Source organism: Carcharodon carcharias, chromosome 20 (assembly GCF_017639515.1).
Source record: "Carcharodon carcharias isolate sCarCar2 chromosome 20, sCarCar2.pri, whole genome shotgun sequence".
NCBI classification, from domain to species: domain Eukaryota; kingdom Metazoa; phylum Chordata; class Chondrichthyes; order Lamniformes; family Lamnidae; genus Carcharodon; species Carcharodon carcharias.
In genome coordinates, this window is record NC_054486.1 from 73,069,402 (window position 1) to 73,094,270 (window position 24,869).

General features: G+C 43.8%; 1 protein-coding gene across 4 annotated transcripts in view; it reads right to left on the reverse strand.

The window, feature by feature from the left end:
- The window catches only part of LOC121292743 (tumor necrosis factor alpha-induced protein 2-like), a 55,335-nt gene that overhangs the window by 15,457 nt on the left and 15,009 nt on the right, over positions 1 to 24,869 (reverse strand). For all 4 annotated transcript variants that reach the window (XM_041215091.1, XM_041215093.1, XM_041215090.1 and 1 more), the window contains exons 4-8: positions 17,938 to 18,583; positions 15,552 to 15,663; positions 15,236 to 15,358; positions 8,712 to 8,812; positions 338 to 436 (exon numbers count right to left, since the gene is read on the reverse strand). In XM_041215091.1, the coding sequence (XP_041071025.1) occupies positions 338 to 436; positions 8,712 to 8,812; positions 15,236 to 15,358; positions 15,552 to 15,663; positions 17,938 to 18,583 (1,081 nt within the window). The remainder of the gene's footprint in view (positions 1 to 337; positions 437 to 8,711; positions 8,813 to 15,235; positions 15,359 to 15,551; positions 15,664 to 17,937; positions 18,584 to 24,869) is intronic.

Below are 24,869 nucleotides of genomic sequence, written 5' to 3' on the forward strand. Positions count from 1 at the left end.
CCCTGAGGCTGCACTTAGCCTCAGGGAGATGAGTGCGCTCTTTTGTGCACATGCACGAAAGAGCGCACTCTCGATTTTGGGATTCCCCCTCCACCCGCACAGGGAGCACATAGCGCTTCTGTGCGGATGTCACACTGGTGGGCCTTAATTGGCCTGCCCATATAAAATGGCACCAGGCTTCTGATCGGGGGTGTTGATCAGAAGTGTGCCAGTACATGCCCGCCCATCATTCAGCCGATAGTCGTTTCTGTCTACACGCCTATACATCATGGCTTATGCTTAACATTGCATGATGTTTGACTTGTTTTAAATTTGGGAAACGTTATACCAAACTTACCTGATAGTTTCATAGCTGTTGGCAATTGAGATTACAACTGGAATGAAATTTGGATGGCTAAAATGGTTTTTTTCAAAATCCTCTGCTGAGTTCTGGAAGCTGGAAAATATTTTACATTTTACTCGTTATTATTTGTACCACAAGAGCTGTAAACAAAATATCAACATATTTGTATCACTATATGAAGTATTTCTTTAGAATACTTGTAATTAAACAATTAGGTCATTGAATTTTCTTGGCTTTCTCTGTTTTATCAGTAACATTGGATATAGAAGATGGTGGTGGGGGTTGGTGGGGTGACATGACTGAGGTTTCAAGGATTTATTAGGGTAGATAGAAATAAACTGTTTCCTTTGATGGGAAACCAAGAACAAGGGGGCATAATCATAAAATCTGTGCAAGGCCATTTAGGAGTGAAATCAGAATGCACCTTTTTACATAAAGGGCAACAGAAATCTGGAATTCTCCCCCAAAAAGACTATGGATCTATGGATACTGTGTCAATTAACATTTTCAAGATTAATATTTGTTAGGTAAGAAAAGCAAAGGATACGGAGAAATACGGAGGGGGTGAATGGACTTGAGGGACAGATCAGTCATGCTCTGGTTAAATGGTGGAACAAGTTCAAGGGCTAAATGGGTTATACCTGTTCCAATGTTACAATGTACTATAGTCAATGTATCAAATATGCCACTCTTTCCTCCTAAGCATCAAATACATCATCCTTCATGATCATCCTTCTCTTTATCTATCTCCTTCCTGTTAACTGCAATCTTCAGACATTCCAGCAGCAGTTCTGATGCAACACAATAAAATGTTCTGAAGCTGGGTAGATGCTGTGACTTTAATACAGTTTTTAGAAAATTAAAGTTTTTTTTAGCTGAAACTAGGTATTACCGTCGTCATTACCTGGGGGGAGGAGGAGAATTTTACCAATAGCATGCTGTTCCCGACAGTGTAATGAGAATTATGAGCACCACTTCCGCTCTCCTACTTTTTGCTGTTTTGCACGTGGTTACAATTCAACTTTAAATTGCTGGTAGCATGCAGGGGGGAGCTTTTCAGAGGTGAAGCCCACCATCAGCTGACAATTCTGCAGATAAGGGTGGGCTATAAAATTGCCTCCTGGTGAAACAGATCCGCATCACCACCAAAACTTTCCTGCCCAATGCCATTGCCTTTAACATAAGACTTGAGAGCACAAAGGGTGTTTTTCAACATTAACTTTCACTTATAAATATTTCACATTACATTGGTTCCACTTTACTCACGTGTGCATTGCTGTTATTTGTTGAAACTAGCTTAGTCAGAGAGCTAACTCTACTGGCACAACTCATGGTTGGCACATACTGATGGTTACAGGGAAGTAACGAACATTTCCTTTATTGTGGAAGAAACAATGTTGTGTTTTTTTGTTAATTCTTTATTGAAAGTTCATGCTAGTATCCAGTGTAGTACTCGTCACTCTTGAGACATGGCTGACCCTGCAGGCTGACCTGGCCGTCTTTTCTGTGCATTGTAAAGGACATTGTCCGAGATCACTCTCAGCTGGGATAATTGAAATGTTGTAGGTGAACTCAAAACCCTGTAAGGGCTCTGCCAGCCAACATCCTGGCATGGACACACATTTGGACAGTACTGATGCTGCCATTCAAGCCTCTTATTTTCTTACCTTGACTGGCCACTCCGCCACCCCATCACACCCAGGATGCCTGGCCCTTCACCTGACCCCACATTCTGTCACCCGTCTTCCACTCCTCCATGCACCAAACACATTCACATAAAGCACCACCAACCCCCCCCACCCCCAACCTCTGACTCACCCTTGCTGGCCCCAGACTCTATGCAAGCTGCCATTCTCCTTGTGCTCTAGAGTTAAACAAGGAAAACCGCTGATCTCACACAGAACTGCACAAAGCAGACCGGTGCATGTCACCTTTAAATAAGTAGGAATCGGGTGGCAAGAGATTCTCGTGCACCGCTACCTTTATTTTGAAAATAGGGATGGCGGTTTTGAAGGTGGTTGAAAAGGGTTTTACGCTAATGAGTATTCATGGAATGCAAATGTGTTACAAGTATGAACCAACCAGAGGCTGGCGAGAGGCTCAACATGCTGCAAACACACTGCTGACTTTATTTCGGCATCTCAACCTGCCTTCGGGAAATCTAAATTTTATATCCCATCTAATTAAGCCATTCTGCACACCACCTTTTGCATGCTTGAGGACTCCATAAAACCCTCCATGTTTTCCTTTATCAGAAACTCAGGAAGAAAATGTTTTTATCTCAACAGTTTCAGTCCCAGCATCCATATCTGGCTTTAATTAGACAGGAGAAAACCAAAATATTTATTTTTCTTTTAGTGAGACTAAATGGATAACTCCTTCAAAGATCAGATCAAATAGACTCCTTATGTATTGAATTTGGGATTCCCCAAAGTCTTCTGTTCTCACATGTACTTTCCCACGAGTGGCAAGGTGTGGAACCCCTTGCAGCCCAAATTGAAAAAAGTGCTGCACACATTTTCCAGGCATGACACTGGTGCCATGTTAACTAGTTTATTAGGGAAAAGGCTCATGGTCAATCTGTACAGTTCAGTTGGTGCAGTCTCTCCACGAACTAGGAACCATGTCTGCTCTCCAACACTTGTGAACTTGAATTTCCATCTTCTGTGACTCAGACTTTTAGTCATTTGCCTCCTAAATCTTTCCTTCACCTGATTTAGTTACAAAACCTGAAGGCTTCAATGCTAAGAATTGAAATATTAAATAACAGCATGGGAGGGAGTTATTGCAACCCAGTTTAAAATTAATTCTTAGGCAGATTATAATTTTGAGTGGTTTTCTTTCACAGAAGGTAACCATTCAGTAATGAAGAAACTATTTCCTTCCTGGTAACTGCAATCTTCAGACATTCCAACAGCAGTTCTTATGCAACACAATAAGAAGTTTTCAAGCTGGCCATGTGCTGTGATTTTACCACAGTTCTCAGAAACTAAGCATTAGCTTTGCCATGATGCTTCTCCACAGCACATGTGTTTTCTATTATCGGAAGCTAAGGAAAACAAGTTTTTATTCCAACAGTTTCAGACCCAGAATTCTTGGCTGGATTAAATCCCACAAGAGAAAAATAAAATATTTTTTTCACTTTTAGTGGGATGAAATGGCAGCTCGACTCCTGAGTTAAAAAGTTGGAGAGATGGCACCACAAGATGTAGAAGTTTGAGATTGCGCTGTTCCAGCAAATAGATTTTTAAGTCACTTCATGGATTCACAAGCCACTTGTAACTTTTTCAGCCTGTGTGAGTCCATGTTCTACACACACATATATATATATATTATTCATTCATGGGATGTGGGCACCCCATTTATTGCCCATCCCTAACTGCCCTTGAGAAGGTGATGGTGAGCTGCCTTCTTGAACCACTGCACTTCATGTGGTGTAGGTATATATAAAGAGTGAGAAAGGTTGCAGACCCTCTTCCATTATTGGAAGGACCTGCTGCTTAATTTATGGCAGCCTTTCTGTCCTATGCTCCTGATCTTTGGCCACCCAGTGCAGAATGGTGCGGACAAATCGGACGACCTCCTCTTGGGCCTGGCGAAGTTAGTCATCAACTGATGTCAATATCACTTGATCCATGCAGGGAACTGATCCTGCTGGACAGATCATCGACTTGTTCGATTTGTGATGAACTAAAGGCATCGCAAGGCTCAAAATTCCAAGAGGAAGAAGATCAATTTCTCAGTCTTGAAGCACCCAACTGAAGAAAGGAATTTCATGGCAAATCCAACGCAATTCCAGAACGGTGGGATGAAACGAAGTCAGCTGTACTCGACTCTAATACCCAGGCCATTGCATTTGGGTATTGCTGTCACCAGGGCTGATTCGATGAAAATTATGCTCAAATATGTGACCTGCTGGAACAAAATCAAACAGCCTTCATTGACAGAACAACGTAAGGTTGCAAGTTAGGAAGACAGCATTCCAACAACTCAAAGCTGAAGCCCAAAGATGTCCAAAGATGAAGAACAGGTGGTGGGAACAGAAAGCCTAGAGATCGAACAATATTCTGATAATCATGACATGCAAAGCTTTTTTGAAGCCACCAAGGTCAAATGGACGAAATTCTCTTCACTCACAGGATCACTATGCCATCCGGCAATGCTGGAAAGAACATTTTGAATAACTCCTCAGCTGTGAATCCACAGTGGCAGTTGATACTCTCCAGGCTACCCACCCCAGTGCCCTGTGGTAGGATCCATGGGTGAATCCCGTTAACGGGGGAGCTGAAACCAGCAATCAAATGCTTGAAAAACAACCAAGCCTGTGACCTTGATGGTATTCTAGTGGAGGCCTTCAAAGCTGGCAGACATTTGTTCACATCAAGACTCACTCATCCTATGGATTTGGGAGGAAAAAGAACTCCCCCCTCCCCCAACTTCAGGAATACAACAACTCAAGAAGGAAGATAAATCATGCTGCGTAAATGATTGAGGTGTTTTCCTCTTTTCCATAGCTTGGAAAATCCTGAGGTGCATTCTCCAGGATCATCTACCTTCTATGGCAGAGGAAATCCTCCCAGAGACAGTGTGTGACTTTAGAACTTCCAGACGAACATCCAACATGGTCTTTGTTGCCAGAAAAATCCAAGAAAAATGTTGAGAACAGCACCAGGGACTCTTCATTTCATTTATCAACCAGACCAAAGCATTTGACTCGGTAAATTGTGAGGCTCTGTGGATTGAGCGGCAAAGATTTACATGTCTAAGAACCTTCATCACAATCTTGCAATTGCTTTATGATGATATGACTGCAATTGTCTTGAATGGGAGGTCTGAAACAGACATGTTCAAGATCCTGACTGGTGCCAAGCAAAGCTGTGCGATAGCCCCCATACAATTTACAATCTACTTGACGGTGGCTATTCACCTCATCAATGATAAATTGCCCTCTGGTGTCAGTATTAAATACCATCCAGATGGGAAACTCATTTACCTCAGTCGCCTCTGTGCCAAAATTAAAATGACCACCATAAATATACATTGGGCAGGATCATCCCCCCATTGGGGGGGTTGTGCGAGTGGGCGGGTTCCCAATCGATGCCGCCCCTTGGGTGCGTGCTGCCATTTTACATGGGTGGGCCAATTAAGGCCCGCCTAGCGTGTCATGCGCCAGGAAGTGCTATGCGCTCCCTGTGCAGGCGGCGGGAGGATTCGCTGAGCCGGGAGTGCGCTCTTTTGCTCATGTGCATGAAAGAGAGCACAGGTCTCCCTGAGGTTAAGTGCTGCCTCAGGGAGATTGGCTCAGGTTTCAAACATTGAATAAAGATGAGAAAAAAAACTATTGACATGAGCTGGGACACATCCATTACTTTTATTTAAAAATGTCTGGAACATGTTAAATCCCTCATGAAACCTCAACCCACCTGTGGATGAGGTTTCATGTTTTTTCTGAAGGCCGCTCAGGCTCTTTGCCTGCCCGTCAACCTTAAGATTGGACGGGCAGGTCCATTAAGTGTTTTAATCACTTTATTAATGGCCTTAAGTGGCCATTGACAGGTCGGCGAGCACGCAGCTGACACATCTGCGCGCCCGCCGACCTGAAAATCTAAATGACACGGGGTGATGTTGGGATGCACGCCCTGATGTCACCTCACATCATTTTACATATTGGCGAGCGGGCCCCACCCCCACTCGCTGACATAAAAATTCTCTCCATTATTGTAGTTTGTGGATGACAGCAGTGCCATTACGCACTCTGCACCAGATTTGCAAGGCACTCTCAATCTCTTCAATTCTGCACAGAAGAAGTTGGTCTGTCCTTGAATGTTACCAAAATAAAATTCACATTGACACAGACCTGGTAAGCCAAAGGCCGGAATTTTCCATGCCCGCCGGTATTGGCGTGTTCAATGGTGGGAGCGGACAATATGGCACGATTGGTTTCACAACGGGGTGAAACAAGTTCGCGATTGTCCGCTCGGCCCGTGTTCTCCACCATTGGACTTCGGGAACCTCATTGTAACACATCAGCATTTCACTGTTAGGCCTCCCCGGAATCATCCCTCCCAGCTGGATTGTCCGTCCACATCAGGGCGTGTTTCACAACAGCACATAAGCGATTTGTTTGCCTACCTTGCTACGGGCAGCACTCGCAGTCATCAGCACCAGGCTTCACAGGCAGCACCACATCACTTTTAGGGGGGCTCATGGCAGGTCTCTACCAATCATACCAGCCCTATGTGGCGGGCTTTTCAATGGCTGCAGGGTTAGGGCTTAATTGGCGAAGGGGGAGAAGTGGCCTCAGGCAAGGGAAGAGGCTGCAGGACGAGGGCTGTACTGGGGAAGAAGGGTAACCCAGGGTGTGTGTGGGGGTACACAATGGTGAGGCCTGAGGAGGCAGTCTCCAGAGGAGTTGAGGTCAGATGGATATATGAGGGTATGTGTGTGAGAATGGGTGGTGGTGCCCCTTGAGCTGGCAATGAGTGAGATGCCAGTGAATGTGTGGTGGGCTTGAGTGTGTGAGTTTCAAATGATGAGATGGTTGTCATACCCTGGCTGGATGGATGTGATCATTCATCCTTGATCTGCATTGGATGGCCAACCTCTTCTGTGCAGCATTGGCACTGATCACCACTGCTACCATTCTCCCAAGCCTGGTTGGTCATGCTGCTGCCCATCCTGCAGCCTGAGCGGAGGTAGAGGACATCGCAGCAGGCCTCCATGGTGACCAAAAGGCATCCCAGTGATACATCACTAAACGTGGGGGCTGTGGTCTTTATGTCTTTCGTGGACATCTTCTGTGCATCAGTCGTGGGCTGGAAGCATGGTGATATGTGCGTGCGGCTGGTCTTTAAATATGGTGCCAGGCGGGATGAAGTGATGAAGTGATGGTGTGGCAAGCGAATGAGATCCCAGCAGCCATGTAGATGGCATGTTTCCTGGGAATGCATAGCTAATGTGGCGGGTTTGGGATGATACGGCGTGAAAACCCGTCACGTTTTGCCAGCTCGCTACCGCACTTATTGCAAATCTGGGATGACTCCGTCCAAATATTCCACCTTCCAAATATGTTGAAGGAGGGACTCTGGAATATGTTAAGTGATTCCCATACCTTTGCAGCACACTCCCTCAAAAGGCTACTACTGATGAGGAGATCCAACATTGGATCAGCTGTATAAGTTCAGACTTCCAACAAACTACAGCAGCAGGCATTCGACAACAAAGACCACTTCAAATCAACAGAAGTCTTAGTGTGCAGCGCAGTTGTTGTCATCACACTCCTGCACTGCAGTGAGACCTGGACTGTGAATCAGCGACATATAAAAGCACAAAAGAAATTCCATTAGCAATGCTTCAGCTGCATCCTTCAGATTCAATAGGAAGGCCATTGAACAACACTAGCGTCCTTCCTGAAGCCAATTCCACGAACATTAAGGCAAACTCCTGCAAAATCAACTATGATGGATTGGAAACTGTGTCTGGATGGCCAAAAAGCCACTCCAGTTCCTGTTTTCTCAACTCTCAAGTAGTCAGAATTTCAGGGAGGACAAACAAAATGCTTCAAAGACACTCCAAGGCTCTCTTTGAAGCACGGCAGCATTGACATCAATGACTGGGAGGAGCTACCGATCTCTCAAAATGGCAACAACTCATCCATCAAGCAGCATCCAGCTTCCAGTCCTAATATCTTAGTGAGGAGGCAGTACAGCAGCAGAAGATGAAAAGAAAGGGAGCAAATCCGGCACTCTAGGTCCCGCTACCTTGTGGGACATCCTGCCCAGTGTGCCCAAAGATCTCCAGGTCAAGAATTGTCCTGTTCATTCACATGAAGGCACATGACAGAAACCCCTGATCCTGAGCTGATGATATCTTCAAATCAAGGGAAAGACGACGATGACAACAAGAGGTCCAGATTAGACATGGCCAATGGGGTTGTTAATCTTCTTCTGTGGCTATGCCAATACCTGTGTGTTCAAAGAGCATGTGGTATCCGCTGCATTTAGATAACTATATATATTAAAAGCTCCTCCTAAAGGCTATTTAGTTCAGAAAAAGCAAGTACAAATTTAGAGAAATGGAAGGAAAATAACTTCAAAAACTAAGGCTTGGGGATGCTACTTACTTACACCAGGCTTGATACTTGACACCTCATCTCAACAATACCTGATACCTGACAAACTTTTTCCTGGTTTGCACTACCCAGTTTAAGAATAAATTTCTGTTCAGAAATATGGAAATTAAAAAAAAACTCTTCATTTGTATAATTCTCTATAACCCTCTGGGTTTTGGGGCTGCCTCTGAGTCATGATCTAATAGCATTCAGTTAATAATCTGTAACACCATCAACATTTCACAGGATTTACAGTACCTTCCCAGGAAGTACTTTGTTTCTTTTAGCATAATGTTTAGTGCTAGGTCACCCAGTTCACAAGTGAGATTTCCGGTGGCTTGAACTGCTGCGTCAATTATCTGACAGATCAGAGAAAAATACTCAGCAAACTAAAAGTAGCAAAAGCTTTATTTCCTTAGAACCAGTAAATCAACATGGTAAAATTATCACAGGTTGATGAAATTTAAGCAAAAAAGCAATCAAGTTTGGGACTAGATAAATGTCAAAATAATAAAGGTGAAAGTTATGCAAAGTACTGCTTTGGGAAAGCATTTCTACAATATTTTTTAGCTTTAAAACGGCATTTGTAAATAGAAACAAAGTGATTTATACTGATTTTCTTTTTACCACTTATTTTCAGATTACTTCATCAAAAAGCTTTACTTTCTTATCTGGCATCAAGGTGGAAATCTATCCAAAATTATTTTAAAGCATCACTGCTGACTATTGTGGTATTCACTGAAATTAGTTTGAATAGTTATAGCAACTCAGTTTCTGATGAACAGAAGATTATAGTTTAAACTACCCCAGTCTACAGCACCCATTGGGACTAAAGTGAAAATCTGATGAGAAGCCTCAAAAATAACTACTACAGCAAATAAGAGTGACACACTGATGGAGTACATCACAGTTTGGGCTTAGGTTGTGTTGTTATGGAAGGGTAGTGGGAGTTTTACTCTGCTTCTGGTCATTTTGTGCTTGGCATGGGAGTGCTTGATGTCAAGCTGGAAAGCATTTCATGACATCATGTTTGACAAATTTGCTACAGTTCTTTGAGGATATAATGAGCAGATTTGATAAAGGGGAATCGGTGGATGTAGTGTATTTGGATTTCCAGAAGGCATTTGATAAGGTGCCACATAAAAGGTTATGTAGGAGCTCACAGTATTGGGGGTAATGTATTAGCATGGATTGAGGATTGATTAACACACAGAAGACAGAGTCAGGATTAATGGGTCTTTTTCAGGTTGGAAAGACGTAACTAGTGGAGTGCCACAAGGATCAGTCCTAGGGCCTCAATTATTTACTGTCTATATTAATGACTTGGAGGAGAGGGCAGATGTATCCAAATTTGCTCATGATACAAAAATAGGTGGAAGGGCATGTTGTGATGAGGACATAAGGAATCTGTAAGGGGACATAAATAGGTTGAGTGAGTGGGCAAAAACTTGACAGATGGAGTTTAATGTAGGAAAGTGTGAGGTCGTGCAGTTTGGTAGGAAGACTCAAAAGGTAGACTACTATTTAAATGGGGAGAGATTCCAAAAAAGTGCAGCACAGAAGGATCCGGTGTCCTTGTGCATGAAACACAAAAAGTTAGCATGCAGGTGCAGCAAGTAATTAAGAAGTCAAATGGAATTTTGGCCTGGATTGCTAGGGGGCTGGAGTTTAAAAATAGGGAAGTCTTGTTATAACTGTATAGGGTGTTGGTGAGGCTGCACCTGGAGTACTGTGTACAGTTTTGGTCCCCATATTCAAGAAAGGATATATTGACATTGGAGGCAGTTCAAAAGAGATTCACTAGGCTGATTCCTGGGATGAAGGGGTTGACTTATCAAGAATGGCTAAACAGGTTAGGCCTTTATTCATTAGAGTTTAGAAGAATGAGGGGTGATCGAATTGAAATGTACAAGATCCTGAGGGGGCTTGACAGGGTAGATGTTGAGAAGATGTTTCCACTAGTGGGGAAATCTTGAACTAGGGGTCATAGTTACAGAGTAAGGGGCCACTCATTTAAAACTGAGATGCGAAGGAATTTCTTCTCTCAGAGGATGGTGAATGTCTGGAATTCTTTACCCCAGAGGGTTGTGGAGGTTAGATCACTGAAAATATTTAAAGAGGAGGTAGATAGATTTTTGAAATATTGGGGAGTTGAGGGCTATGAGGAGCTGGCATGAAAGAAGAGTTGGGGCCTGGGGCAGATCAGCCATGATCTTATTGAATGGCAGGGCAAGCTTGAGGGGCCAAATGGCCTACTCCTGCTTCTATTTCTTATGTTCTTATGTTCTCCAGCCCTGACATTCCTCACTGTGATGACGCTCCTTATTCCAAAAAAACAGTTTGATGTATAAATTATTACAGATTTGTTATCCTAAAATATCAAAAGAAACACTCGGGACAGCATTTTCCCGTTGGCAAGCAGTGGGGGAAGGGCCCTGCTCGCTGATGTGTAAAATGACGCGCAGTGACATCGGGCGTGCATCCCGACGTCACCACGCGTCATTTAGATTGTCAGTTTGGTGGGTGCACAGCCAACTTGGCTGCACGCCCGCCAAACTGTCAAAGGCCTATTAAGGCCACGGGCAGGATGAGGTTTCATGAACTTTTTAAAAATCTAATAAAAAATTATACATTTATTCTTTGACATGTCCCAGCTCATGTGATAATGTCACATGAAGGGACATGTTTTAAAAGTTTAAAAATCCTTTATTTTAAAGCTTAAGACTGAAACAAATCTTCCTGAGGCACCTCCTTGCCTCGGGGAGATCTCTGTGTTCTTTCGCGCGCATGCGTGAAAGAGGGCAGGGATCCACTTAGGGAATCCCAACCGCACAGGGAGCGCACAGCACTTCCGGGTGGGCGTCACGATGGGCGGGCCGCCACATAAAATGGCGGCGCAGCGCTGATCGAGTTCGCGCCTGCCCCCGCACAACCACCCCCCCATGGAGGGGTGGTGGGGGGGGGGATAGTTTCTGGCCATGGATTCCCATGGATGTTATTCATATGGTCATCCAGAGGCATTTGATAATATCCCTCATAAGTTCTTGTTAGCTAAAGTTGAAACACATGGGCCAAGATTTTCCCCTTGGCGATTTGGGGGCGGGGCCCGGTCACCGAGGGGAAAATGACGTGAGGTGACGTCAGAAGAAATCCCCGATGTTATCCCGGTCCATTTAAATGTTTAGGAAGGTGGGCAGACAGCGAAATCAGCTGTCCGCCCGCCGACTTGTCAATGGCTAATTGAGGCCATTGACAGGCTAATTAAAGTAATTAAAGACCTGCCCGGCCAACCTTAAGGCTGGTGGGCAGGCCAGGAGCCCCAGCGGGCTGCAGATTATTAATGAAACTTCATCCACTGGCGGGATGAAGTTTCATGTCCGTATTTTTAAAAATTCATAAAGCTTATGTGGTGTTTATTAACATGTCCCATCTGGTGTGACATTGTCACATGAGGGGGGGACATGTTAATAATGTTTTAATGTTTCTATTTTTAATGTTTTGACACTGTCACTAATCTCCCTGAGACAGGACTTTGCCTCAGGGAGAAGTATGCTCTTTGACAGTTGGGGATTCCCTTCTCCCCCTCCCTGCACAGGAAGTGCATAGCACTTCCCGTCGGGCAGGTCGCTGGGCTGGCCTTAATTGGCCTGCCCACTTAAAATGGCAGCGGGCCCCGTTTCAGTGGCGGGCCTCGGCTGGCTGCCTGCCGCCAAGCCGGTGGGGCCCATATGTCATCCGAGGGCAAGATTCTGCCCATGGAATTGGCGGCAAATTATTGACCCTAGTTAGGGAATTGGCTGAGTGGAAAATGACAGAGCTAGGATAATCAGCAAGTACCTTAGTTGTCAGGGTGTGACAGAGATGTCTCAGAAGGATATGTGTTGGGACCTCAACTATTCACCATATTTATTAATGACTTAGATGATGGAACAGAAAGCCACGTATTCAAGTATGCTGATAACGCAAAGGTAGGCAGCATTATAAGTAGTATAGATGGAATCATACAAAGATGTATTGATAGACGAATGTCGCACCATCAGACAATCACCAATGACCTGCTTTTGAGGCAGAGCATTCATGGAATGGTTTTGACAGAAGAAATGAATGAGCAAAACTGTGATAAGTGAATTTCAATGTAGGCAAATGCGATGGCATCAACTTTGGACCTAAAATGGATAGAACGGAGTATTTCACAAATAATGAAAAGCTGGAAATAGTGGTGGTCCAAAGGAACTTGGAGGTCAGATGGATAAATGATGGAACTGTCTTGAAAATGGACAGAAAGTCATTAAAGAGGCTAGTAGAATGCTGGTCTCTATGCCTGGAGAACTAGAGTTTAAGTGTGTATAAGTCATGCTTCAGTTGTGCAAAGACTTAGAACACTTTGAGCAATTCTGGGCAACACATTTGGAAAGATTATTTTGCCTTGGAGGAAATGCAGCACATGTTTACTAAAATGATACCTATGGACTCTAAGGGATAAATTGCAAGACTGATTACACAAACTAGGGATATATTCCATGGAATTTAGAGAGTTGAGTTATGGCTTGATCAAAGTTTTCATGATACTAGAGGGAAGAGGTTGTAGAGAAAAAGAGAAGCTGTGACTGTAATTTTTCCAGGAGGCAGTGTCTCTGCCCACCGACTGAAAAGTCAGGAGCAAGCCTTCTTCCATCAGCCGGGGAAACCATGACCAAACTTAACGGGCATCAGGCAGCTAATTGCCTGAGTTTGGCTTCCACCCCTATGTGGGAGAATGGTTAGCATATCTCCAATCCTGGGATCAGTGGCCATTGTTGGGATTAAGGTCAGTCTCCATAAGGAGCCAGAGTAGGCCAGACTAGAAGGTAAATTGGTGCACCTTCACCAGGGCCAGTCAGCCAGGCCCTGTCAAGGAGACAGCTATTGGAAAGCTGGGTGGAGAAGGACAAGCTGGGGGTGACCCTTTTCCTGGGGTGGGGGGGGGTAGCATTGCAGTTTTGCCCAGGGACTTGGCACATGGCATGGTCACCCCAACCCGCTGGTAAAATACCAGTGGTGGCAGGTGGAGGCACTTAAGTGGCCATTAATTGGTCCAAGGATGAGCAGGCCACCTGACATCTAGTCTACTACTGGTATTTCACCAGTGGAGGGGGGGCGGGTGGCCATGCCTTGTGCCAAGTCCTTGGGCAAAATTGCAGCATTCCCACCAAGGGAAAGGATAGGTGACAGGCATGTTACCTGTACCATGCAATCTTATTTCATGCACCCCTCCCCTACCACCTGCCAGCTCATGCCCTGGACATTTTGACCTATTTCCGCTGCTTGAAAAGACTACCTTGCATTCTAACTTCTATATCTCAGGTGGCTGGGCAGGGGGTTAAATTAATGATTGTTTTTAGTGATTTCTTAATAAAGTTGATGAAAACTATATGCACCCTTTTTAAATTCATTTACAGGATGTGGGCTTCGCTGGCTAGGCCAGCATTTATTGCCTATCCCTAATTGCCCTTGAGAAGGTGATGGTGAGCTGCCAACATTTTACCTCATTCTATATTTTTTTTAAAAAATGCATTCCAAAATTAAACATTTTTTTAAAGCTATGTTAGTCCTTGATAATTAAAAACTAGTCCAGGGGAACCAAATATGGTTTTTTTTCCAAAAAACTAGATTTGAATAGTAGCCAAGACTGGACCAGGCTAGATCACCCTTTATAATTTAATGTTTATAATTTATTTAATTAACTTCATTCCTGCAAAATCTTTCCTATCCAATGCATCAATTTCCATCTCTCAGCAAATCACATACTGGCAAAGAAGTGAGAGATTCTAAGGTCTCTGCATTTAGTTATTTACAAAACTTAAGTGGTATAAAGAAAATTGATGACCACAATCTTGTAGAAATTACTCCTACACAAGGCTCAATGAAGAATGGTCTGGATCTTGCAATATAAACATTCAGGTTAAACATTCACTTAAATAAGTTGATGGTATACTAAAGGGGAACTTAAAATAAAAAATTTGAATCTTGTTGAAAAATGATACTTTTTTCTGCCTCCAAAGGACATGGGGCTCCCAATATATGCAAATGCATCCTACTGCAAGCCTGACTGACAATCTTAAATTGGTTGTCAGTGTAATTCTTAGCACACAGAATTATTTAGCAAATGTTGTCCATTCGCGGAACCATACCTATCACATCGCGAGATGGAATGCTCAGTGTAACAATGAAGTTATGTAAATAAGTAGCAGAGGTTTTTGGCAGACATATTTTGGAGATGGTGCGAAAGTTTCAGGAAATCCTGGGTGGGATTAGCTCAAATGTGATTTTGTTTCAGAAAACTAGATTCAATGGCATGGTTTCACCCAAATACCTTTATTTAGGAATTATTTAACTTGTTTTATTTTGCAAAATCTCTACTACCCAATGCATCAATCTCTATCTCAGCAGATCACAATATAACAATTAGGTAAGAGATTCTAAGAGCTCTACAGTTGTACTTAGGTTATTTACAAAAAATAAGTGGTAGAAAGAAAATTTGTGACTGTGTTTTTGTGTGATGCTTCTACCAAACAATTGTAAAAGATCACAGATACACAAGTGTAAAAATTCCACAATTCTTTGTGCTATTTGATTTGATTCAGTGTCATCGGAGTGGAAATCATTTAGCTATATGACTTCTGTTGTCCTCCTTTGCCTTTCCTGCTTGCTTGGGGCACCAAATTGATTTTCTTTTGTTGCAAAAACAAAATATAAAGGAAATAGGCATGCCCTGTTTTGGAGATGAGTTCTATTGTAGGTACCTGAATTATGTCAGTAGACAACTCGCTGTGGTAGCAATCATTTAACACCATAGGCTCTTCTTCACTCCTCCAACTTTTCTCTTCTATATGCAGACTTTTAATCATGTGCATTCTAGTATCTGGCTGAAATGAAAAAATAAACAAAGAAAAGCATTACCCATAAAATATTTAGCATGTACAAAAGTCATCCACAAAACATTGCAGCAAAAAACAGCGATAAAATGGCCACCAAGGATCAACAGTCATTGTAGTGTTACTCTATTTAGAATATTTTTGAACTTATTTCAAAATAAGTAAGAAAGTGATAACCATTTACCTGTAAAGCAGAAATGTACTCATTTTTCAGATGACCGATTGTCTTATCTGGGAGCAGGGTGTTCAACAGTTGCTGACTTACATCTTCAGATGGCACGATAGTACTCATTATACTGAACAAGTAAACGGAAATGATCAATTTCAATAATCTGATGTCGTTCACAAGATTGACTTGTAATAAGCATTAAATTAAATCCATCTTTCAACTTCTGATTTTCAGTTTTTATGCCCTAAACACTATCAAAAATAATATCACCCACATACATACAGGGCATTGAATACTGGTATTCAACCAACAGCGAGCGAGGGACTCGCCATTCAGAAAGCCCAAAAAGCAAACCCTACCGTGGTTACTCAAAGACTCTCCTGTGGCATATTTGGTGGTGGCAGCATTTAATTAGGTGGAAGGGTGGTGGGTGGGGAACCCACCGTCTTCCTGCCTCTGCCCTGAATAAGTATGTGATGGGAAGGCCTTCCTGCCTTACTGGCAATTGAGTCCCTCAAGCGGGAAAGTAATGCCCACTTAAGGACCTTGTCCTATGCCACTGGTATTCAACCAACAGCGAGCGAGGGACTCGCCATTCAGAAAGCCCAAAAAGCAAACCCTACCGTGGTTACTTGAGGGCTCCTTGGGCGTTGGATGGGGGTGGGGGCAGGAGGGGTTTAACAATGGTCCCTTGATCAAAGACACTCAGTGCCAGATCGAGCAACCTGGAATCGGGAAAGGAAGCCCCCTCAGAGCCAACCGCTGCCCTTGCTACCAATCCTTCTCCCCTCCCTCTCTCCCGCGAACCCCAACCCACGACCACCCTTCTGCCATCATTCACCTGTGGCTTGTGGGCCTCAGGTGGGTGCAGTGGTAACCGCCTCCCCATTGGTACTGCTGAGCCATGATGAGCTGCTGGCCTAGATTGGCCAGCAGTTCTCAGTGGGCAGGAATTCCACCCCTGGGGCCCTTGATCCTGGGGAAGGCCCGCTGCTGATCAGATTGGCACTTAATGCAGCAGGCCTTCCCTAATAGGGATGAGGTGGGGCTCTGCAGCCCAAAATCTTAGTGTGTATTGTATACACAATGTATATCATTTGTACAACTACTGCTGCAACCAGAGGGATATAGATTGCTGTATCACCCAAACAGCATGTCTACATTAACTGGATCTCAATTTATCTAATTTATAGCAAATGTTGGAGTGCAATGGTTGACACTGAGACTTACATTAATCATAATGCACTTTAAACAGAGCATGGAATGATATTAGATTCCTTTGGCTTTTACAGTCAACATTTACTGCAGCATTAAAAAAACTAACTCCCCCTCAAAAATATGAGTTTCTGGTTACTGATTCTAGATTGAGATAATGAGGTTTGAGAAAGTTGGGACACAACACCCTGTAATCAGTTTTTCTGTAAATATTAGTGATTTAGAGGCTGAAAACTGATGACCTATACAATTGTAAAGTGTAATTCTTCTAACAAAATAATTCATTAAGCCTGAAACACCTATACTATTTAAACCACTGAGCCTGATATTCACTAACTTAGTTATTTAACCTAATGAGTAATCTGGTGGCACAGCCAATAATGCAATGGCATTTTGTGTAATGGAATTGTCAGCCTTTCACTCTCACTTACAATTCTCCACATAGAATTCCAGGTGGTTTGGAATGTTAAACAGTGTAAGATGCTTCTCCATAAGGAAGGCAGAACAACAAAAGGACACATATCTAGCTGACTTATGCACATGTAAGATACTGGGTGCTTACAGAGGCTAAATGGACAGAGAACTTTGTCTATATAAGGGGAACAAAATTGAAGAGAAGAGCAATTTACTGAAAATGTGCAAAAAGAAATCAAGACAGTAAAAAGTATAAAATGAGTAATCAAAGTCAGTGATCAAAGTTTGGGCTAAATAATAAAGGAAATAATGCTGGTTGACAACTCACTCACTTTTCCAGAACTACTTCATCCAATTCAGGGTCACAGGGTGTCAGAGCCTATCCTGACAGGCAATAGGTGCTAGATGGGGTACACCCAGGACAGGGTGCCAGTCCATCACAGGGCACACACTGAGGGACAATTTACCATAGCCAATCCACTTATCCAGCACATCTTTGGGCAGTAGGAGGAATCTGGAACACTCGGCAGAAATCCACACTTACGTGGGGAGAACTTGTAGACACCCAAAACCAGGTTGAACCCAGGGCCCTGGAGCTGTGAGGCTGCAGCGCTGACCACAGCACTAAGCCCCTTGGTTGATAGCAATTTTTCTTTATCTTTCTTTGGTGTACACAGGGGTGGGCATATGAAAATTTGCTGATTTTAAAAGTAATATAAATTTGCCAAGGTTAAGGTAATAATATTGTAAGCACAAAACCAGAGTGACTTACTCTGGATAACAATTGTAAATCCAATACAGAAGTGGATAAACTTCTTTTCCTTTGAGTCCACTTTCTGCCAATAAGGCGATGTGCGAAGAAACATTTTTATGATAGCATTCAGCATACTTTGCACATATATTGTATTCCTGGGGATAACATGGTTTAATGCAGTTCACAATGGTGTTTAAATCTGCTTCGAGTTGGCTACAAAGCTGTGCTAAACATTGTGTGAGCCACGCAGTTTTGTTGTCATCAGATCCACTGGGTAGTTTGCCTATTCTTTCATCCACAGAGTGCTGTAAAATGTTCTGCCATTTGGTGTCCCATTCTCTTGGTCTAACCGCTGGAATACTTCCCGATTTTTCCTTTTCCTCCAGGTACATTTGATCTGCTTTTCCTTCTTGGATTTTCACCTGCACTGCCATTTTCAAGAGATTTGGATGTTCTTTGGAAATGTTCAATGATTCTTTCACCACTGTGAAAATTTCTGAGCTAAGCAGCTCATACAGTGAATCAATTTCTTTCCTTTCCTTTATCGTGCTTTCATCATTTTTGCCTGTGGTATCATTAGTGTATTGTTCATGTTCTAACTTGATGAGATGCTGGTCAGCCTTAAAATATCTTTTTTGTTCAATAAGTTCTTTGATGTCTTGTTCTAGGCAGAAGAAAGTTAATATCAGTATTCAAATAAAATAAACCAAGATTTCTGATTGAATGTCAATTGAAAGTGGTCCAATAATAATAAGAACATTGCTAACTAAAACTAGTTTCTGATCTACTAGCCAGTAGAGCCATCACTACACAGATATACATCAGCTTTAAATAATACTAATTTTTATGGTTCTATGTCAGCTAGAACGAACATGTAAGGATTTTACCTTAGCTATCTTTGTGAATAGTCTAGCTTGAATTTCTGTCTGCTGAGTGAGATGGTTAAACAGCAGGACTCACAGCTGCTATAGCTCAAATTGCTAGGCCTGTGAGAAGAACTTTCTGATAAGGTGCCTGCTAGCCTGAGAAGTAAAAACATTCCCTTTGTTTTAAAAGTTGTCACAATTTGAGGTCCCTCTGTTAGCTTTAAAGGAATAAGCAAAAGTTTTGAACTCAACATGACTTCTTTATCTTGATTTTAAAAAATTTGTTCATGGAATGTTGGCTTCGCTGGCTGGGCCAGCATTTATTGCCCATCCCTAATTGTCTTTGAGAAGGTGGTGGTGAGCTGCCTTCTTGAACCCCTGCAATCCATGTGGTGTAGGTACACCCGCAGTGCTGTTAGGGAGGGACTTCCAGGATTTTGACCCAGCGACAGTGAAGGAACGGCAATATATTTCCAAGTCAGGATGGTGAGTGACTTGGAGGGGAACTTCCAGGTGGTGGTGTTCCCATCTACCTGCTGCCCTTGTCCTTCTAGATGGTAGTGGGTTTGGAAGATGCTGTCTAAGAACCCTTGGTGAGTTCCTGCAGTGCATCTCGTAGATGGTACACACTGCTGCTCCTGTGCATTGGTGGTGGAGTAAGTGAATGTTTGTGGACGTAGTGCCAATCAAGCGGGCTGCTTTGTCCTGCATGGTGTCAAGTTTCTTGAGTGTTGTGGGAGCTGCAATCATCCAGGCAAGTGGGGAGTTTTCCATCACACTCCTGACTTGTGCCTTGTAGATGGTGGACAGGCTTTGGGGAGTCAGGAAGTGAGTTACTCGTCACAGGATTCCTAGCCTCTGACTTGCTCTTGTTGACAGTGTTTACATGGCTAGTCTAGTTTAGTTCCTGGTCAATGGTAACCCCCAGGATGGCAATATTGGGGGATACAGTGATGGTAATGCTACTGAACATTAGGGGATGATGGTTGGCTCCTCTCTTGTTGGAGATGGTCATTGTCTGGTACTTGTGTGGCACTTGCCACTTGTCAGCCCAAGCCTGGATATGGCCCAGATCTTGCTGTATTTGGACATGGACTGCTTCAGTATCTGAGCAGTCATGAATGGTGCTGAATATTGTGCAATCATCAATGAGCATTCCCATTTCTGACCTTATGATGGGAGGAAGGTGAAGATGAAGGAGCTGAAGATGGTTGGGCTGAGGGCACTACTCTGAGGAACTCCTGCAGTTGAGATGACTGACCCCCAACAAACACAGCCATCTTCCTTTGTGTTAGGTATGACTCCAACTAGTGGAGAGTTTTCCCCCGATTCCCATTGACTCCAGTTTTGCTAGGGCTCTTTGATGCCACACTCTGTCAAATGTGGTCTTGATGTTAAGGCAGTCACTCTCACCTCACCTTAGGAGTTCAACTGTTTTGTCCATGTTTGAATCAAGGCTGTAATGAGGCTAGTAGCTGAGTGGCCCTGGCGGAACCCAAACTGGGTGTCAGTGAGCAGGTTATTGCTAAGTAAGTGCTGCTTGATGTCACTGTTGATGACCCCTTCCATTACTTTACTGATGATCGAGAGTAGACTGAATTGGCTGGATTGGATTTGCCCTGCTTTTTGTGCACAGGACATACCTGGGCAATTATTCCACATTGCTGGGTAGATGCTAGAGTTGTAGTTGTACTGGAACAGCTTGGCTAGGGGCACAGCAAGTTCTGGAGCACAAGTCTTCAGTATTATTGCTGGAATATTGTCAGGGCCCATAGCATTTGCAGTATCCAGTGCCTTCAGCCATTTCTTGGTATCATGTGGCATGAATTGAATTGGCTGATGACTGGTATCTATGATGCTGGGGACCTCTGGAGGAGGCTCTGATGGATCATCCACTCGGTACTTCTGGCTGAAGGTTGTAGCAAATGTTTTCAGCCTTATCTTTTTCACTGTTGTTCTGGTCTCCCCCATCATCGAGGATGGGGATACTTGTGGAGCCTCATCCTCCAGTGAGTTGCTTAACTGTCCACCACCATTTACGACTGGATGTGGATCTGCAGAGCTTAGATCTGATCCATTGGCTGTGGGGTCACTCAGCTTTGTCTGTTGCTTGCTGCTTAGCATGCAAGTAGCCCTGTGTTATAGCTTGACCAGGGCCAGGAATTTCCCCTCGGCGATTTCGGGGCAGGGCCCAGTCGCCGAGGGGAAAATGACATGGGATGACATTGGGAGGAATCCCCGACGTTATCCCGGTCCATTAAAATGTTTAGGAAGGTGGGCAGACAGTGAAATCAGCTGTCCGCCCGCTGACCTGTTAATGGCCAATTGAGGCTATTGAGAATCTAATTAAAGTAATTAAAGACCTGCCCGGCCAACCTTAAGGCTGGTGGACAGGCCAGGAGCCCCAGCGGGCTGCAGATTATTCATGAAACTTCATCCACTGGCGGGATGAAGTTTCATGTTCGTTTTGTAAAAAATTAATAAAGTTTATGTGTTCTTTATTAACATGTCCCAACTTGTGTGACATTGTCACATGAGGGGGACATGTTAATAATTTTTTAATGTTTCTATTTTTAAAGTTTTTTCCACTGTCAGTATTCTCCCTGAGACGGGACTTTGCCTCAGGGAGCAGTGTGCTCTTTTGCGTGCATGCGTGAAAGAGCGCACTTTGACAGATGGGGATTCCCTCCAGCCCCTGCACAGGATGCGCATAGCGCTTCCTGTTGGGGATGTCGCTGGGCAGGCCTTAATTGGCACGCCCCCTTAAAATGGCGGCGGGCCCCGTTTCGGCGGCGGGGGTTGGCTGGCCGCTGAGCTGGTGGGGCCCGCACGCCATCTGAGGGCAAAATTCTGCCCCAGGTTAACAGCTCATTTTTAGGTATGCCTGGTGCTGCTCCTGGCCTGCCCCCTTCATTGATGGTAATGGGAGAGTGGGGGATATGCCAGGCCATGAGGTTACAGATTGTGTTTGAGTATACTTCTGGATGCCCATCTTGAGTTGCTATATCTGTTCAAAATCTATACCATTTAGCATGGTGATAGTACCACACAGCATGATGGAGGGTATCCTCAATGTGAATCCATGGCAGGATTTGAACCCAGATCCCCAGAGCTGGATTACTAGTCTAGTGACAGTACCATTACACCACCTCCCCTAGACAAGCACCATGTCTTTGAATTAGATGTAGGTTTGCTAATGTTGTGATCTATTAACCATATCAGGCACAACTGCGATGCTGCCAGACCTGCTGAGTTTTTCCAGGTAATTCTGTTTTTGTTTTGGACAACTGAGGACCCCATTATTATGAATTAAGAATTTAGAACCTAGATATTTTAATGAAAAGGGTTTTAAAAGGGTTAAAACCCCTCAAAGTTCCAAAGTTTATGTAAATATAGTCTTCATTTTTCTAAGTAGATTCTTGTACCATCAGTTCATTGGTAGAGAGGCCAATATCCCTTAGCTGACTAGAAACATTCTCAACTATTAAAGGCGTAATCTCATTAACATTAAGCTTAGAAAATGTATCTTATACATGCTGCAAATTTGATTTTAACCTGTTTTAATGCTGCTAAAACTGAAATAAGTTCATTGTTACAAGCTATAAGCCATGTTTTTATTACTACAGTAACAGCTATTAATCCTTCTGAAAATGAGCAGTGCAAATGTATATACGGGGGAGGCAGACTTTTTGAAAAGACTTTGGGTCGATTTTTTAACTTGCCATAATTAGTGTTAGTGTGACAGTAATGGCCTTAAAAGAGAGTCACTAGTTTTCCCCTAGGCCTGTTGCTACATCACAAGTGCCTACTGCTGGGTGGTTGGAATACCTGCTTGTTCCAGGCGGTAAGTGCCTTTAAAATGCAAATGGTGTCCCATGGCATTCATAGAACTCCAACTGCCGATCTAAAGGCATTGGAGTGTGCACCATGCATTCTCTGACAAGTTTTACAGATGGAGGCTTTAGAAAGGTCAATGGTAAATTATTTTCATGGAGCCAGGAACAAGAGTTCTGCTGTGGGCGGCACAAAAATAATTTGGTCCATTGCTGCCTGGAGCGCTCCCACACCAGCAATTTCATCACTGCCCCCCAACCCCCACTCCCAGCTTCATTTGACTTAACTTATTCCTAACTCAGGAGCCTTTGATCCGCCTGATATTGGACCAGCCTGAAACTGACAAGCAAGATGTCCATTCAGGGCCTGTAGCTCACCAGTTTGACTTAAGTGAGGTTTGGGTCTCAAAATGGCTCTGATCTCTTTACCTTCTGAAGCGGTGGGCTGATGGCCCAGTCGACCAGCCACAAGTAAAATATATGCTCATATGCTTTTCTGAATAACCAGCATTAAGATTGGAAGGTGGTAACCTGGGGGAGAATTTTCTCCTCGTTTGTAGGGTGGGGGAGGGGGTGGTGGGGTGGGGGTGGGTTGGGGGCTGAGCGGGAGCGGGTGGCCACGCAATCAATCGCCACCTGCGATCGGCTGCGTGCCGCCATTTTACATGGGCAGGTCAATTAAGGCCCGCCCAGCTTAGCGCTACCTGTGTGAGCGGGGTGGGGAGTGGGGATGGAGAGTCAGGGCCTGTGCTCTTTCGCGCACAGAGCTGTCTCAGGGAGATTCGTTTGATTATTGTGAATTGAAATAAAGAAAAAAAAAATCATTCAGACATGTCCCCTCATGTGACAATGTCACATAAGCTGGGACATGTCAATGAATTTTGATATAAATTTTTATTTAATTTATAAAGCCTTCATGAAACCTCATTGCGCCCGTGGATCAGGTTTCATGAAAAATGCAAAGGCCGCCTGGGCTCTTAGCCTGCTCGCCAACCTTAAGGGTGGACGGGCAGCCCAGACAACCAGCTTAATTAGATTATTAATGGCCTTAACAGGCCTTTGACACTTCGGTGGGCGCGCAGCCAACTCCGATGTGCACCCGCCGAACTAAAGATCTGAATGACGCATGGAGACATCAGGACACATGCCCGATGTTACCGCACGTCATTTTACATGTTGGGGAGCAGGGCCTGCCCCCACGTGCCGACCAGAAGATTCAGGCCCTGGGAAAGGAATGAACTCCAACATATAAAAGGAAAAAAAGTTCTAAGGAGATAGATTAGGTGGAAAACTGATATTTTCTCCAATTGGCATTAGCTAAATGGAGTAACCACTGGAAGTTCCGGTGCCTTCTAATTAAAAACAGTCTCCCTGATGTTTGCTGAATCAAAGCCTAAAAAACTGTAATTATAATTTTACAGCAAAGCTGATTCACAGTCTTACTGTGATTGGTTAAACTGTCTAATTTTGTTTTGACCTATCTTAACTTGTTCAGAAAAGGAACTAACTTTTGTTTGATATTTCTTCCCCTTGAGAACAATTTTTATATTTTAATTGTCCTCTTTCAACTATTTTTTAATTTTATTTCTCTGTGCGCATTTGAAATCAAGTCAGAAAACTACACCTTTAGGCCTGGGTGTTGGGTGCAGAGTTGGGAGTGTTCCCAGCTCTGTGAGTGTGACTTCTTAAAATGCTTGCCTGTATGTCAGGTTTTTATTCTGGGCTGGTGGCTGTATTAGGAGTCGGTCTGGGCAATGTCGGAATGAGTGTGTAGGATGCTGGTGCGGAGACAGGCTGGGTGGAAGGCCTGCCTTTCTGCACCGGCACTGTATCAAAGTCTAAAGAAACATAAAACAGCCCTCCTGCCCTCACCCATCACAACCTCCACATCCCACCCCTCCCGCCCCCCACAGAGACTCCCATGCCCCATCCATATCAACCCAAGTCAATTTATGTGCCCCACCCACCCTCATGACCCCACCTGCCCTCCATGGCCATTTATTGCCCCCTATGCTAACTTAGTGCCAACTCATGCCAACCATGCCCCCCCACCCACCTTACAGTTATCATGCCAACTCTCTCAGTATTCACAATGTGCAGACCTCAGGACTCATGCTGAGATTAAATAAAATAAAGTTCCACGCGTCTATTGTAGGCTTTGGCCAGAATTTTCTGCTCCTGTTGACGGCAGGTGTGTTTGGCAGCGTGAGTGGACAATGTGGCAAGAAGGCCAAAAATTGTCTTTACGCCA